At 42.1% G+C, this 14,425-nt stretch overlaps 1 protein-coding gene across 1 annotated transcript in view; it reads left to right on the top strand.

The window, feature by feature from the left end:
• The window catches only part of DTL (denticleless E3 ubiquitin protein ligase homolog), a 49,587-nt gene extending 35,563 nt beyond the window's left edge, over window positions 1-14,024 (top strand). The window contains 3 exon segments of the mRNA XM_013979970.2: window positions 9,296-9,394; window positions 9,397-10,127; window positions 12,049-14,024. Of these exon segments, the coding sequence (XP_013835424.2) occupies window positions 9,296-9,394; window positions 9,397-10,127; window positions 12,049-12,147 (929 nt within the window). The 3' untranslated portion in view covers window positions 12,148-14,024.

Genomic DNA, 14,425 nt, shown 5'->3' with positions numbered 1-14,425 from the left:
TCCCAGGCTAGGGGTCTAATCAGAGCTACATCAGCCGGCCTACACCACTGCCAGAGCAACGGCAGATCCAAGCCACATCTGCAACCTACACCACAGCTCATGGCAACGCCAGATCCTTAGCCAACTGAACTAGGCCAGGGATCAAACCCGAAACCCCATGGTTCCTAGTCAGATTCGTTTCCACTGCGCCATGATGGAAACTCCCTGATGCTCTTTTTAATGGATGTTTTCTGAACACTACCATGTTTATCAACTACACAAAGGACTGGAATACACTGGTAGATTTATTTTTTTTAAGTGTTTATTGAGCATTCGTTATAGTCTAGACACTGTTCTAAGTTGCTAGGAATTCTGCAGTAAACAAAAGAATCAAAAAATCCCAATGTGTAAATTAAACTTATGCATTAGTGTGAGAGGCAATAAACAAGTCAAAGAAATAAAATTTATCAGATAACAGTATGTGCTTAGGGACAAAGGAAAGCAGGAACAAGAGAATAGCAAAGCATGCTGTTCAAATTTTAAGTTAGGTGCCCAGGGAGCCCTCAATGAAAAGATGGCATTAGCTTAAAGAAAGTGAAGTAGAAAGCCATGTGGATACTTTAGAGAATGTTCCAAGCAGGCACAGCAGCAAATACAAAAGCTCTGAAGCAGAAGCAGCCCTGGTATGTCTTTGTTTCCTCAAAGAGGCTGATAGAGCTGTAGTTCCTGTGGCTAAAATAGGCAAATGATAAGGAGGGAAATAGTGGCAGAAAATAAGGTTCTTGTATGAGTTTGGCTTTTATTCTGACAGACAAAATTTTGAGAGTTTTAAATAGAGGAGTATATGATCTGATTTTTCTCAACTTGATCCTTCTAACTCATGTGTGAAAACTAATTATAAAGGGATCAGGGTAAAAGCTGGAAGCTAACTCAAAAGTTCATTGAAATAATCCAGGAAGCAATGATGGGGACTTGGGCCAGAGTGATAGCAGATGATGGAATGAAAGGTTTTCAAATTCTGGATATATTTGCATGATGGTACCCACAGACTGCACTGTGGGGTCAGATATGAAATGTACGGGAGAGTTATCAAGGATAATAACTTCAGAGTTTTGGCTTGAGAAGTCAGAAGGCTGGAGTTGCCATTAACTTATATAGGAGTCACTGCAGGCAGAGCAGGTTTGGGGGAGGGAACAGCTGGATATGTTATTTGATGTGATCGTCAGACATCTAAATGGGGACATCTGAGAGGCGGTTACATGTTTAGTTCTGCCATTCAGGGCTGGAGTTGTAACTTCGGGGTTTGTCATTATATAGGTAAAGGTAGTTACAGATAGAAAGGAGAATAGGTCTGGGTTCTGAGCCTTGGAACATCTTAATATTTAGAAGTTGGGGAAGTGAGAGAGCAGGTATGACCGGAGAAGTAAAAGAAGAAACGAGAGAGTATCGTGTGAGGTAAGTAAAGGAGAGAGGGATGAGTTTGGTCAGGTGTTTGGCATATCCCACTTAAGATGAGGGCTAAAACTGCCCTTCAGATTTGGCTGTGCGGGGCTTATTTCGCAACATTAACTTTGGTGGAGGGTAGGTGGCCCGATTCTGATGAGTGTTGTTCATGAGGATGGGAGAAGAGAACTTGGAGACTGTGAGAATAGAAGGCTCTTCTTACTAGGAGTTTTGTTGGAAAGGAAAAGAAGAGAAATGAAGTGGTAGCCAAAGAATGAAGCCGTGTTGAAGTTTGTTTTCATTTTGTTGTTTTTAATGAGAATATAGCATTTCGTATGTGATCAGAAGGATTCTATAACGAAGGGGAAGATTGGTGCAGGGAAATTTGCTAGAGCACTGTCTTCCAGCGAGGGGATGATATATACAAATACCAGAATAGGCATTTGTCAGGTGTGTGGGTAGTTTATCCATAGTGACTAGAAGGCAGAAATATATCCACAGAGAGGTGGCTAAGTGGGATGGTCAGAACTTGTAGAAGTTTCCATTGTTCCGACAACTTCTGTTTTCTTGGTGAGATAGGAATCAGGATCATCAGCTGAGAATAAGGATGGGGATGGCGGAGGGGTGGAGACTGGAGGAGAGAATCAGTCACGTAGAGAAGAGAGGATAAATGGACCGGGGAAACATGACTGTTGGGCAGTAAGAGTCAACCCTTTAAGACCAGGACTCCTTAATTGAAGGAGAGAAGTCAGCGTGGTTGTTAGTCTGCTGCTCAGGTACACTGTGGGTAGATCGTTGGTTTTAAGCAGGGATGTGGTTTAAATCCACAAGAGGATGAAGTGAGAGGAGGGCCAAGGGAGTCGAGGATGATGTGCTACAGGATTTAAACTGGGCGAGGAGGGAAGTGAGGATATAATGGGGCTGGGGGTAGAAGAGATAAGAGTGAATTAAGGGCCCCTGGGGATGAAGGGTGGTTGGAACTGGAGTGCTCAAGAGAGCTGGGAAAAGAGGTGGTGCTTGAAATTGAGATACTGAAGGATTTGCAGGTATTGGTAAAAAATAAGGTCAAGGAATAAGTGGCTTAAGTGAGTGAAAGGACAAGGCAATTGTAGAAGAAACCCAACCCACTGAGCAAGGCCAGGGATGGAACCCACATCCTCATGGAGACCACGTTAGGTCTTTAACCCGCTGCCATAATGGGAACTCCATCAGCTGGAATTCTGATAGGGATTGCTTTAAATCTGTAGATCGATGGTGGGAGTGTTTCTGTCTTAACAGTGTTTTCTTCTGATCCATAAACATGAGATGTCTTTTTTCTCTCCCTAATTTTGGAAATGTGGAAAAATTTTATGTGGAAAAAGCCATCAACATCTCTACCATACGTGATTTTAAGTAACATTTCGAGTTTTGGGTTTTTTTTTTTTTGAGATTTTTACCTCCTTGTCTATAGATTTGCTTCTTAACAAAATCATAGTTATACTATATATACATTAGATTTCTTGAGGATTTTTTCACTGACCATGATGTTCTAAGCATTTTCAGTGTTACCTTTTTAGCAGAACATTTAAAAATCATCCTCTTAGTAAATGTTCCAGTTTACCTAGCTAGTCTCTTGAAGTTGGACATTTTGTTTCATATATATATTATATATTATATATATAACACACACACACACCACACTTTTTTTTTTTTTTTCCAGCCACACCTGTGGCATGTGAAGTTCCCGGGCCAGGGACTGAACCTGTGCCATAGCAGTGACTTGAGCCGCTTGCGGTGACAACACTAGATCCTTAACCTGTTGTGCCACAAGGGAATTCATGTTTCCAATATTTTATGAAAAAAATTTTTGAATTTAATGTCCCTCCCTTCCCATTAAAATAGATTCCTAGAGGTGGAATTTCTATGATAGTGACTAAAACCATTTTAAGATTTTTGGTGAAAAGTATTGCTTTTAACTAGGTTTTTTTTTAGAGTGTCATTAATTCTTAGTTGTGGAAGCGAAGTCATAAAAAATTGCATATGTTGACCAAGTTTGTTGACCATTTAGCCATTATTTAGTAACAGCAATTGTTCTAAGAACCTACTTGGCGTTATTTCATTTAATTCCCCAAATACCAAAACTAAAGCTCAAGGAAGTTAGACTTGCCCAAGCTCACACAGCTGTGAAGCTGTAGTAGAACCAGAGTTCAGACCTTTGCAATCTGATTCTAAAACTCACGCTTGGAAGAACCCAGCACTGTAGCTTCCTTTAGAACCCAGCACAGCCAAATTAAGACCAGACCAGGAGTTAGACCTGATTTCTCTGTTTCTGCTGGAGTTACTCTGAAGAGCCCTACAGAGCAACAACCTGACACAAGGGCCAGTGGCTGGCGTGCTGGCCATTTGGCCCAATAGTCAACTTCCAGCAAAGGACGGGCTGCTGCTAATCACACTGCCATCTTGAAAATTATACTCCTCTGCTTTCCCAAGCTTCTAATTACCACCCCAACCCTTCACTGCTGTCCTGGGCTGCCTGTCTTCTCTTCTGGCCTTTTAACAACTAGCTGGAAGGCTTTAAAGCCCAGGGCTCAGCCCCTTTTGCCTCTGTCCTACTTTGCCCAGCCAGCATCTGCTCTCTTGCTTATATCCTTTCCCTGTTTCAGCCAGAGATCTCATAGCACTGTCAGGACAAATGGTTCTCCACCCTGGCTGTGCATCAGAACCACTTGTGGAGCTTGTTTAAAGTTTGTGTGTCCCCAGAGATTGTTGAGTAGGCCTGGGGTGGGGGCCAAGTACCTGTATTTTTATAAAGCTCCAAATAAGTCTGATATGCAGCCAGAGTGAGAAGCCCTGGCCTAGGTATTACTGAGCGACAAAGATGATTATCCTTATCTTAAAGAGAAGGAAACCTTACCTATTCTATCTCAGGCGCTTGCTGCAGACTTATAAATTAGCCAAGTGCTTACAGAGTCTATTTTAATGCCTGGAACTCCGCCCTCATCCCTCTCAGCAGGAGTACAATTTAGCAAACATTGGTTAATAATTCCTTGCTTAGGAACTACAGGGGCACTAGACCTAAAAACGAGCGAATCATTATCACCTGCCCTCTGGGTGCTCACAGTCTAGTCCAAGAGGCAGATACAAAAGCTATAGTATATTGCAAACATTTTTCCCACCTGTGTAAACAGAAGGCTATGAGAACCTGTTTCCTGTGGGAGAGGAGGGAAGAAGTTTGTGAATTCTTCACAAAGGTGTTAACATTGTCATCAGAGCTTGGAAATGTGAGAATTTTTACCTGGAAAAGAAGGGGAAGACTTGGCAAGAAAACCACATGAACAGAGAGGTGACAGTGCACAGCTTGCTCAGGACGCCGTGAGTAGTCTCCTGTAGTAGGATCCTTAGGTAGCAGAGTGCATGGTATGACTGAAAAGGTAGGGTGAGGCCAGGTAGCAAACTCTTCTAAAGAAAGAAGCTACAGAACGAATCCGACTAGGAACCATGAGGTTTCGGGTTCAATCCCTGGCCTCGCTCAGTGGGTTAAAGATTCTGTATTGCTGTGAGTTATGGTGTAGGTTGCAGATGTGGCTCAGACCTGGTGTTGCTGTGGCTCTGGTGTAGGCCGGTGGCTACAGCTCCAATTAGACCCCTAGCCTGGGAACCTCCACATGCTGCGGGTGCGGCCCTAAAAAGACCAAAAAAAAAAAAAAGAAAGAAAGAAAGAAAGAAAAAAGCTGCGGAGTTTCCGTTGTACCTCAGCAGTAAGGAACCCAACTAGTATCCATGAGGATGTGGGTCTGCTCCCTGGCCTCGCTCAGTGGGTTAAGGATCCGGCGTTGCTGTGAGCTCTGGTGTAGGTCATAGACGAGGCTCGAATCCATTGTTGCTGTGGCTGTGGTGTAGGCCAGTGGCTACAGCTCCGATTCGACCCCTAGCCTGGGAGCTTCCATATGCTGTGATTGCAGCCCTAAAAAGACAAGAAAAAGAAAGAAAGCTGCAAGTTGACTGATGATTAGTAACCTCTCTAGAGTTTCTCTAAGGAACTGACTTTGGGGAAGCTTTTAGGGCAGTAACCTAGTCTGTACTTCCTTGTCATCAGATCTCATGCAGAGCTTCGGGTCCATAGGAGTTGATGACATACTTAGCAGATGCAGTACTAAATGGTATATGCCACATCCAATTCTATAGGCCAATGTAGTGATGCAGTATACTGCTGTTAAAAGAATGCAGTGCAGGAGTTCCCTTGTGGTGCCGCAGGTTAAGGTCGATGCTATGGTATAGGTTTGATCCCTAGCCCAGGAACTTCCACATGCCACAGGTGCAGCCAAAAAAATAAAAACTGAAATAATAGATAAATTCTTAAAAGTTAGAATTTCCCGGGGGTTCCTGTGGTGGTGCAGTGGAAACAAATCCGACTAGTATCCATGAGGGTGCCAGTTCGATCCCTGGCCTTGTTCAGTGTGTCGGGCATCCGTCATTGCCATGAGCTATGGTGTAGGTCCCAGACACAGCTCAGATCCTGCATTGCTGCGGCTGTGGTGTAGGCCAGCAGCTATAGCTCCAAATTGACTCCTAGCCTGCGAACTTCCATAGCCGCAAATGCGGCCCTAAAAAGCAAAAAAAATAAATAAAAAGAATTCCCTTATTAAAAAGAGAATACCGTGCATCTAAGTATACCTCGATGAAGAGATAAGAGAAAAACACACTGGAGCAAAGAGCAAATTGCAGAATGTTTGTATGTGTATAATCATGGTTTTGGTTTGTTTTCTTTTCCAAGGTACGATATTGATACATACATTTCTGTATATACCTCTGTGTATGCTAATAGGTACAGAGAAAATTGTGGAATGCACAGGAGCATAAGAGTGAAATGAGAAGGTTGAAAAGAGGACCTTTTACCTTTCACCTCGTTCACCTCTGTAACTGGATTTTTACCTTGAACTTTTATTACTTTTGTAATCTAAATGTGTTAAAGGAAGGGATGAAAGAGAGAAAGGAAGAAGGACAGAAGGAAGGAAGGAAGGAAAGAAAGTGGAAGGAAGGGAAGAAAGAAAAAGTAAGAAGGAAGGAAGAAAGATTAAGAGAAAATGTGACGTAATCCTGAAGGAAGAGGAAACGCCCCAGCTTTTCACATCAGGTTTTCCGCTACCCTTTAGTAAACACTTCAAATATCTGAAATATCTGCATTAGAAATACAGATATTCCTGTATCTATATTCCTCAAGTATTAGAAATATATACTTGCTGGAGTTCCCGTCATGGCGCAGTGGTTAACGAATCTGACTAGGAACCATGAGGTTGCGGGTTCGATCCCTGCCCTTGCTCAGTGGGTTAAGGATCCGGCGTTGCCCTGAGCTGTGGTGGAGGTTGCAGATGCAGCTCAGATCCTGTGTTGCTGTGGCTCTGGCATAGGCTGATGGCTACAGCTCTGATTAGACCCCTAGCCTGGGAATCTCCACATGTCTCAGAAGCGGCCCTAGAAAAGGCAAAAAGACAAAAAAAAAAAGAAAAAGAAATATATACTTCCTTTATCCTCGGCCCAGCTTTTCCTTCTCCCTGGATCCTGCCTTAGAATCTGCATGTTGTAAGACTCATACTATGTTAGGACTTTTTGCCCTAAACATACTTTTCAGCCCGATTTAATGGAACTAATAACTGTAGGGGCCTGAGGATTGAAACACATGTAAAGTTTCTTTCCTCCTGAATGATAACTGTCATCAGGCTCTAAAACATGAGTGTGAGATACATCGCTGGCTGCTCCCTGGACCCATCCTAATCACTAACACCCCTTCTGTGGCGCATCATGGCGAAATGGGATTTTCCAGTAATGATCTTTGTTGAAGGAGCAGTATCACTTTGTTTCTAAACATAAGGCCGATGAGAAAAGTTTAGGCAAAAGTCAGTTTGTAGACTTCTGTATCTCAAGACAAGGCTGCTTTGAGTGGGGTAAAGCAAAGTGTAAACTGTACAGGGTAACTAAATGACTGAAATTAGTGCTTGTAAAACTTTATTCCAGCTACCAGAGAGGTGTCAGCCCATCCTAAATTTAGTTGCATATAAATGCAACTCAGTAATTAAACTAAATGTCGAATTTATAATTCAGAGACTTGATGACTGAGAAATAAAGGCCCTCGTTATTTGTTTTGGGTGTTGTTGTTTTGCTTTTTAGGGATGCACCTGCAGCATATAGAAGTTCCCAGGCTAGGAGTCATATCGGAGCTGTGGAGCCTACACCACAGCCACAGCAACACTGGATCTGAGCCTTGTCTGTGAGCCTTGTCTGTGACCTATACCACAGCTCATGGCAACGCCATATCTTCAACCCCCTGAGCAAGGCCAGGGATTGAACCCACATCCTCATAAATACCAGCCGGGTTCATAACCCACTGAGCCACGACGGGAACTCCAGCCCTCATTATTTGAAGATAAGAACACTATTTCAGAAGTCTGGAGTTCCTGTTGTGCTGCAGAATCCAACTAGGAACTGTGAAGTTGCAGGTTCGATCCCTGGCCTCGCTCAGTGAGTTAAGGATCTGGCATTGCCATGAGCTGTGGTGTAGATCACAGACGTGGCTCAGATCTGGCGTTGCTGTGGCTCTGGCGTAGGCCGGCAGCTGTAGCTCCAATTCGACCCCTAGCCTGGGAACCTCCATAAAGGGACAAAAGACAAAAAAAAAAAAAAAAAAAAAAAAAAAAAAAAAACAAAACAAAACAAAAAACAGAAGTCTGGAAAGCTCAGAAGGAAAGTGAAAAAATATAAGGTGGTCTGTGTTGGGGCCTAAGGGGGAAGAAGAATGCAGTTTATAAAAATTTGCCTGTAAACAAGGGGCAGGTCCCATAGAGAAGAGCTCGATCCGCCATTTGATTTGCTTTACAGAGAACAAGCATTGAGTTTTTGAATGTTCTTCGGCATTCTTTGGCTTGTGGAAAATTGTTATTGTAAATCAAGGTAAAAGCAACAGGAGGCCTAACAACCTCAGCAAGAAATTGATGGAGTTACTTTTTGTGGAGATTCAAAACTACCTCCATTTAATAGATAGGGAAACTGAGGTGAAAGGTTGTACTCAAGTCACATAGTAAGTGATTGTGTTAGATTTTAGACCCGTGCACTGTGCAGTGCTCTCTGCCCTAGTATTGCTCAGAAGTATATACATAGGAATGCTAAGAGCAACTTGACTAATGAAAGCAAAATATTAACGAACCTAATGTCTGTTACCTTAGAATACTTTGTAGCTATTAAAAATGATATAAATCCATGTTCATGTGGGATATGTTCATGATATGTTAAGAAGCAGGTTACGCAATATTTTGTGCATTATTGGTCCCATATTTGAATAGAAAAAAGTTGATGTGTTGGGAGATCCCACTGTGGCTCAGGGGAGATGAACCCGACTAGCATCTATGAGGATGTGGGTTTGACCCCTGACCCTGCTCAGTGGGTTAAGGATCCAGCATTGCTGTGACCCGTGGTGTAGGTCGACAGACAGGGCTTGGGTGCCATTTGACCCGTAGCCTGGGAACCTCCATATGCAGCAGGTGTGGCCCTAAAAAAGCAAAAAAAAAACAAAAACAAAAACAAAAAAACAACTTGACAGATTACATCACATGCACAAATATAGAAAAGGCACTACAGTGGTTCACCTGGGTGCTTGAAATTTTTTCTTTTTTTAATTTTTCTGTGTTTTCTAGATTTTACAAACATGTTTGCAACAGGGTGTTTGGGAGGCTAGCAGTTAGGAAAGGGGAAGGGAAATACTAAAAGGGTCTGGTACAATAAACTTACTGGGAAATCAACCCCTGGATGATTCAGTTAGCTATAATTTTCCTTGATGAGAACTCAGGGATTTTCTATGCCTTTCACTTCTGATTTTCACGACCCTCTTTCTTTTCTCTTTCAGTGACAGTGACAAGTAGCCAGAGTACTCCTGCCAAAGCTCCTCGAGTAAAGAGTAGTCCGTCCATTTCCTCCCCATCATCGGCAGCTTGTGCTCCGAGCTGTGCGGAGACCTCCCTCTTCCGTCAAATACCCCCACATTCTCTCTTAAAACCCCTCCTGCCAAGACCCGATCTCCCATCAGCAGAAGAGGCTCTGTCTCCTCTGTCTCTCCCAAGCCACCCTCATCTTTCAAGATGTCCATTAGAAACTGGGTGACTCGAACACCTTCCTTATCACCACCCATCACTCCACCAGCTTCTGAGACCAAGATCACGTCTCCAAGAAAAGCTCTCATACCTGTGAGTCTGAAATCCTCCCAAGCAATGTCTTGCTCTGAGTCTAGAAATAGAGTCAAGAGGAGGCTAGACTCAAGTTGCCTGGAGAACGTGAAGCAAAAGTGTGTAAAGAGTTGCAGCTGTGTGACTGAGCTTGATGACCCAGTTGAAAAGCTCCATTTGGATCTGTGCTGCCTTGCTGGGAACCAGGAAGACCTTGCTAAGGACTCTCTGGGTCCTACCAAACCCAGCAAGGCTGAAGGAGATGCCGCAAGTGTCTCAGAGCCTCCTTCTCCTGCCGGTCCTTACACTTCAGAAGGCTGTGGAGCGCTGCCTCTTCCTTTGGGATCTTGTGGAGAAGGCTCTGAAGTGGTCGGCAAAGAGAATAGCTCCCCAGAGAGTAAAAACTGGTTATTGGCCATGGCAGCCAAACGGAAGGCTGAGAACTCGTCTCCACGAAGTCCCTCGTCCCAGACCCCCACCTCCAGGCGACAGAGTGGAAAGACGTCCCCAGGCCCGGTAAGTTGGCAGTGGGAAAAGACACATTTCCTAACTAACGGGGACAGGCAGAGATCTCTTCTCAGAAGTCAGGATGCCCTTTTTTCTTTCTTTTTAAGTAAATCTGTTTATTCCTAGGATTACCAGATTTAGCACATAAAAATACAGGACAAAGGTATTTGCATGGAATATATTTATACTAAAAATTTTAGTATTTAGTATAAATACTAAAAAGTTATGTTGTTTGAAATTCAGACGTAACTGGGTGTGTCCTGTATTTCACTTGGCAGCTCTGTTGACTCCCATTAAAATCCCTTCTGTCAAGGTCCTTACCCTCAGCCCTGTTGCTTGGTTCATCAAAGCCTTCTTCATTCCCCCAGGATATCAATTCAAAAATAGCTTCCCTCTCCTTTGTTTGCCATTATTACCTCCCTACTCCTCCTGCTTTTAAAAAAGTTCCTCCACCTCCTAGCCCCTGGCAACTTCTTTTTATAGACTCCCCTTTTTATAGACAAAGCTGTAGTTCATGGGCAAGTTGCCAACACCCATAAATAGATTTTCAATTTGAAATTACAGTTTATGATTATTTAAAATAAAGCAAAATTTAGATACTTAGAAAACAGTTTAAGTGCAGAATCCTTCTAGATTTTTATGATTTGTTCCCAGTCTTTTACAACCCTCTCGCTCTCATTAGTGTTTTTGGCAACTCACCTGTATCTGCTTTTTTTTTTAAACATTCCGCTTATTTTTACTTATCCTTTTTAGAGATTCATATTTAAGTCAGATAATTTCAAAAACAGATATTGCTGGCCGAAATAGCTTCGTGAACCTTGACGAGCAAGTGATCCATAATCGTGGAGGCCGCAGTAGCTGTGAGCATTGGCTGAGCCATGGGCACCCATCAGAGGGGATAGAAAGCCCCTGCTCCGTGGTTTGCAGGTTAAGGGGATGGGCTGGGGGAAGAGTGTCAAGGGAGTTCCTCCTGTAGTTCATAGTCACTCGTCCTCTGGGTTGGAGAGAAGGTGGAAGAATAATTGAAACCCAATCTAGGAATCATGATCAGCAACATCTGTCCTGTTGAAGGTCAGAAGCTGGAGAATCTTAGGCCAGTCCTGGTTTAATAAGTGTTCATATCCCCCGCCTGTAATTTTAGCCTATCCTATACTTTTATCCTAAACCGTAATTTTAGGAAAGATAAACTAGAAATACTTTAAAGATTACTTCAATCACAAACTCTTAAGACCTTGCTACAAAACATGGAGGAAAAAAAAAAGCTGTAAGGAGTGTTTTCTTTTGTCTCTCAAAATTATCGTGGTAGGTGATCTTTGCCGCTAGCCAAAATTCCTGTTTTTCAGAGGCGCTGGTCTGTTATGTATTGTCAGAAGAGCAATTTCAATAAAAATTTGTAAGAATTTTTTTCTTTATGTACATGTTGATAACGTAGAGTTTGGAAGAGGGTGTAGTATCTGCCATTTGTAAATCTGGAAGGGTGATTTACTCTGGTATTTCAAAGAAGATGGTAACTGGTTCCTATTAGGGGGCTTAAGTAGTAAATATTTTCTGTTCCCCTGAAATGCATGTGCTTTGGCGTTCCCAGTGTAGCACGGTGGGTTAAGGATCCAGTGTTGCCACAGCTGAGGCCAAGGTCATAGCTGCAGCTGGGATTTGATCCCTGGCCCAGGAGCTTCCATATGCCATGGGTGTGGCCAAAAAAAAAAAAGTCTGTGCTTCCTTCCTTGAATGCTGCTTTAAAATTTTCTATATTTAGTACAAATCAACCAAAAGAGACATTGCCATCAAAGTGCTTGAGACAGAAATCTGGCAGACTGAAAAATCGAATTTCTAGGTGTCCTGACTCAAAATACCTTTAGTGATAACCTGCTGAGGTAACAACTGAACTTTATCTTAGAAAGTCTCTGAAATCTAAACTTTCTTCTTCTAGGTCACCATTACTCCCAGCTCCATGCGGAAAATCTGTACATACTTCCATAGAAAGTCCCAAGATGACTACTGTAGTCCAGAACAGTCAACAGAATTGTAGATTCTAAGCTGAGTGAGTTAACTGAACTTGGCCCATTAAAACAAGATAAAAAATACAGCAGAGTGACTCCGTAACCCTGGTTTTTAAGAAAACTACCATTTTTTCATTTTTAGAGACAATCTTTTCAGCTTCACCTGTTCTGGTTCTCCTCTCTTGGTATGGGCGCAGCTTCCTCAGGATGAAGGCTGTGTTCAAATTTCATGAAGTAAGTTGGTCACTTTGTAACGTTTTGAATGAGTAGTCTTTGCTTTTTAAATGATGCGTCTTCTGTATGATAATGATACAGCTCATAGAGGCAAAAAACAAAACTTGTCTCTGTTCCTCTGCCACCCTGTGCCGCGTGGACAGTATGTGCGGGCACAGCAGAGGCCTGTCTGTGAAGGCCCGCTGCTCAAGAGGCCCTCCAACAGATACAATTTCACTGAAAACGCGTAGGATCTTTTCACTACATTTTGGGGGGTTTCTTTAAGTGTGTGGTAAAATGTGATTTTTAGATAACTACATTTATATTGATTCAGTGTTAACATACAGTCTCTTAAGTTGAAATCGTCTTTATTTTAAAAGCAAAGATGAATAGCAACTTATTGAAGAAACTAAGAGAACAGCCCTAGAAACCTTTGTCTTTTTGCCCCTGTATGCGTATGTCTGTGAGAGATCTGCGGTCCCTGTATTTTACCAAGCAGTCCACTGTGTTACCAACCGAGCATCATGCTCTGGAAGAGGATGTGGCTTCTTTGCCACTTACTGAAGGAAGAAGTTTATAAAGGCCGTAGTCACACACTGAAGCTGGGGTTGTAGCCAGTCCTCAGTTCTCCAGGGGCTGCTGCTTTTTAAAAATAAGTCATCGGATTTTAAGAAAAAGTAATGGATTCTTATGGATATTTTTATAAAAGTAGATAATTTCGAACTGAAAATCCAGAACCTAAACAATAAATCGTGGCCTTAACAGTTGATTTTTTTAAATCCTTTTCGTATACTAAAAAGCAGTGACCTCGTAGAGCCATGAGCTAAAACGTCATGGAATTTTCTCTAGATATTTAATGTAGGGAGTGTATAAGCTGACTCTAAGTTAATCATGTGCAAATATCTTAAATATCCCTTACCTTAACAGTTACGTATCGATCGGCTTGAAATGAACCGTTGTTTTACGTTTTAGCCTTTTGTAACCTCATAGAAACAAGCTCTGTGTATTTTCTGTGTACCATATCCTTGAGAGGTAATCAGTCCCCTTCCAATCATGAAACTTGATAAATTTTATCCGTATTTCTGAGGACTGTGTAGACTTCATTCGTATTTTTATCATCATTTTAAAATCTACTCTTAATGGTAACTCTTTAATTCCTTTGATTCTTCTAAAGTAAGCATAACATCCAGAACTGCATAGGTCATGGGTTCTCCTGGTGTTTATCCAAGGGGAAAGACAAAGGGGAGCCACAGAAATGCTGTTTTTGAAACAAAGTATGCCATTTCTAGCATTATCTTTATGTTTAGGAACTCGACTTACATTTAATATTTGATTTTTTGAGTGTGTGACTATGGGAAGGTATTATTTATGACTGACACCCGCCAATAATGCTCTCTCTCTCTCTCAACGTGAAAGCCATTGGAGAAAAAGGTCCATGAAAAAAAAAAAAAAAAACTAGACAATTTTCTTCTATGTATCCCTGCTCATCTCCTGACAGTTGTGCTGAGTGAAATTGGGGACAAATGTGGCTGTCAGAAACTGTGCTGAGAGTCTACTGGGAGTAACATTCCCACTTGGAAAACTAGTACTTCAAATGGGTGCCAAAGGTCAAATGTAATGAGATAATAATTATCCCTGCTTGTGTCAGTGTCAGACTTCGAGCTGCTCCTGAATAATAAAGCCTTTTACCTTATCTGATGTTCTTTTCTGAACTTTTTGCATTAACCTAGAAGCTGTCTACACAAAAGAACTATATAATAGTAATCAAGAATCCCTTTTACTTGTTCATTGAATAAAATTTGTTTATTCCAAAGTCCTTGAGCTAGTTCAGGCTGAAAGAGGTTTTAATAAAATGCGTCTTGGTCTTGCTTGCTCAGACCTTGAGTGTTTGAGATGGTTTGGATTACTTGATAAAGAAGGGCGGAGTGATCTTCTGTCTAAACAGGTCTTTCCAGCCCAGGCTTTCCATTTGAATCCATTCCAAGCACTGTTGCTACAAAGCTGTAAGAGTTTCCTTTTGGCTCTTCCGACACAGACCCTTAATTTACTTTTGTGAGTGTTGACTCATTAGTCCTTTAAAATGTCCCTTAATCT

Source organism: Sus scrofa, chromosome 9, assembly GCF_000003025.6.
Source record: "Sus scrofa isolate TJ Tabasco breed Duroc chromosome 9, Sscrofa11.1, whole genome shotgun sequence".
NCBI lineage: Eukaryota > Metazoa > Chordata > Mammalia > Artiodactyla > Suidae > Sus > Sus scrofa.
The sequence above is the reverse complement of the archived record's forward strand: the minus strand, read 5'-3'. Positions and strand labels throughout refer to the sequence as shown.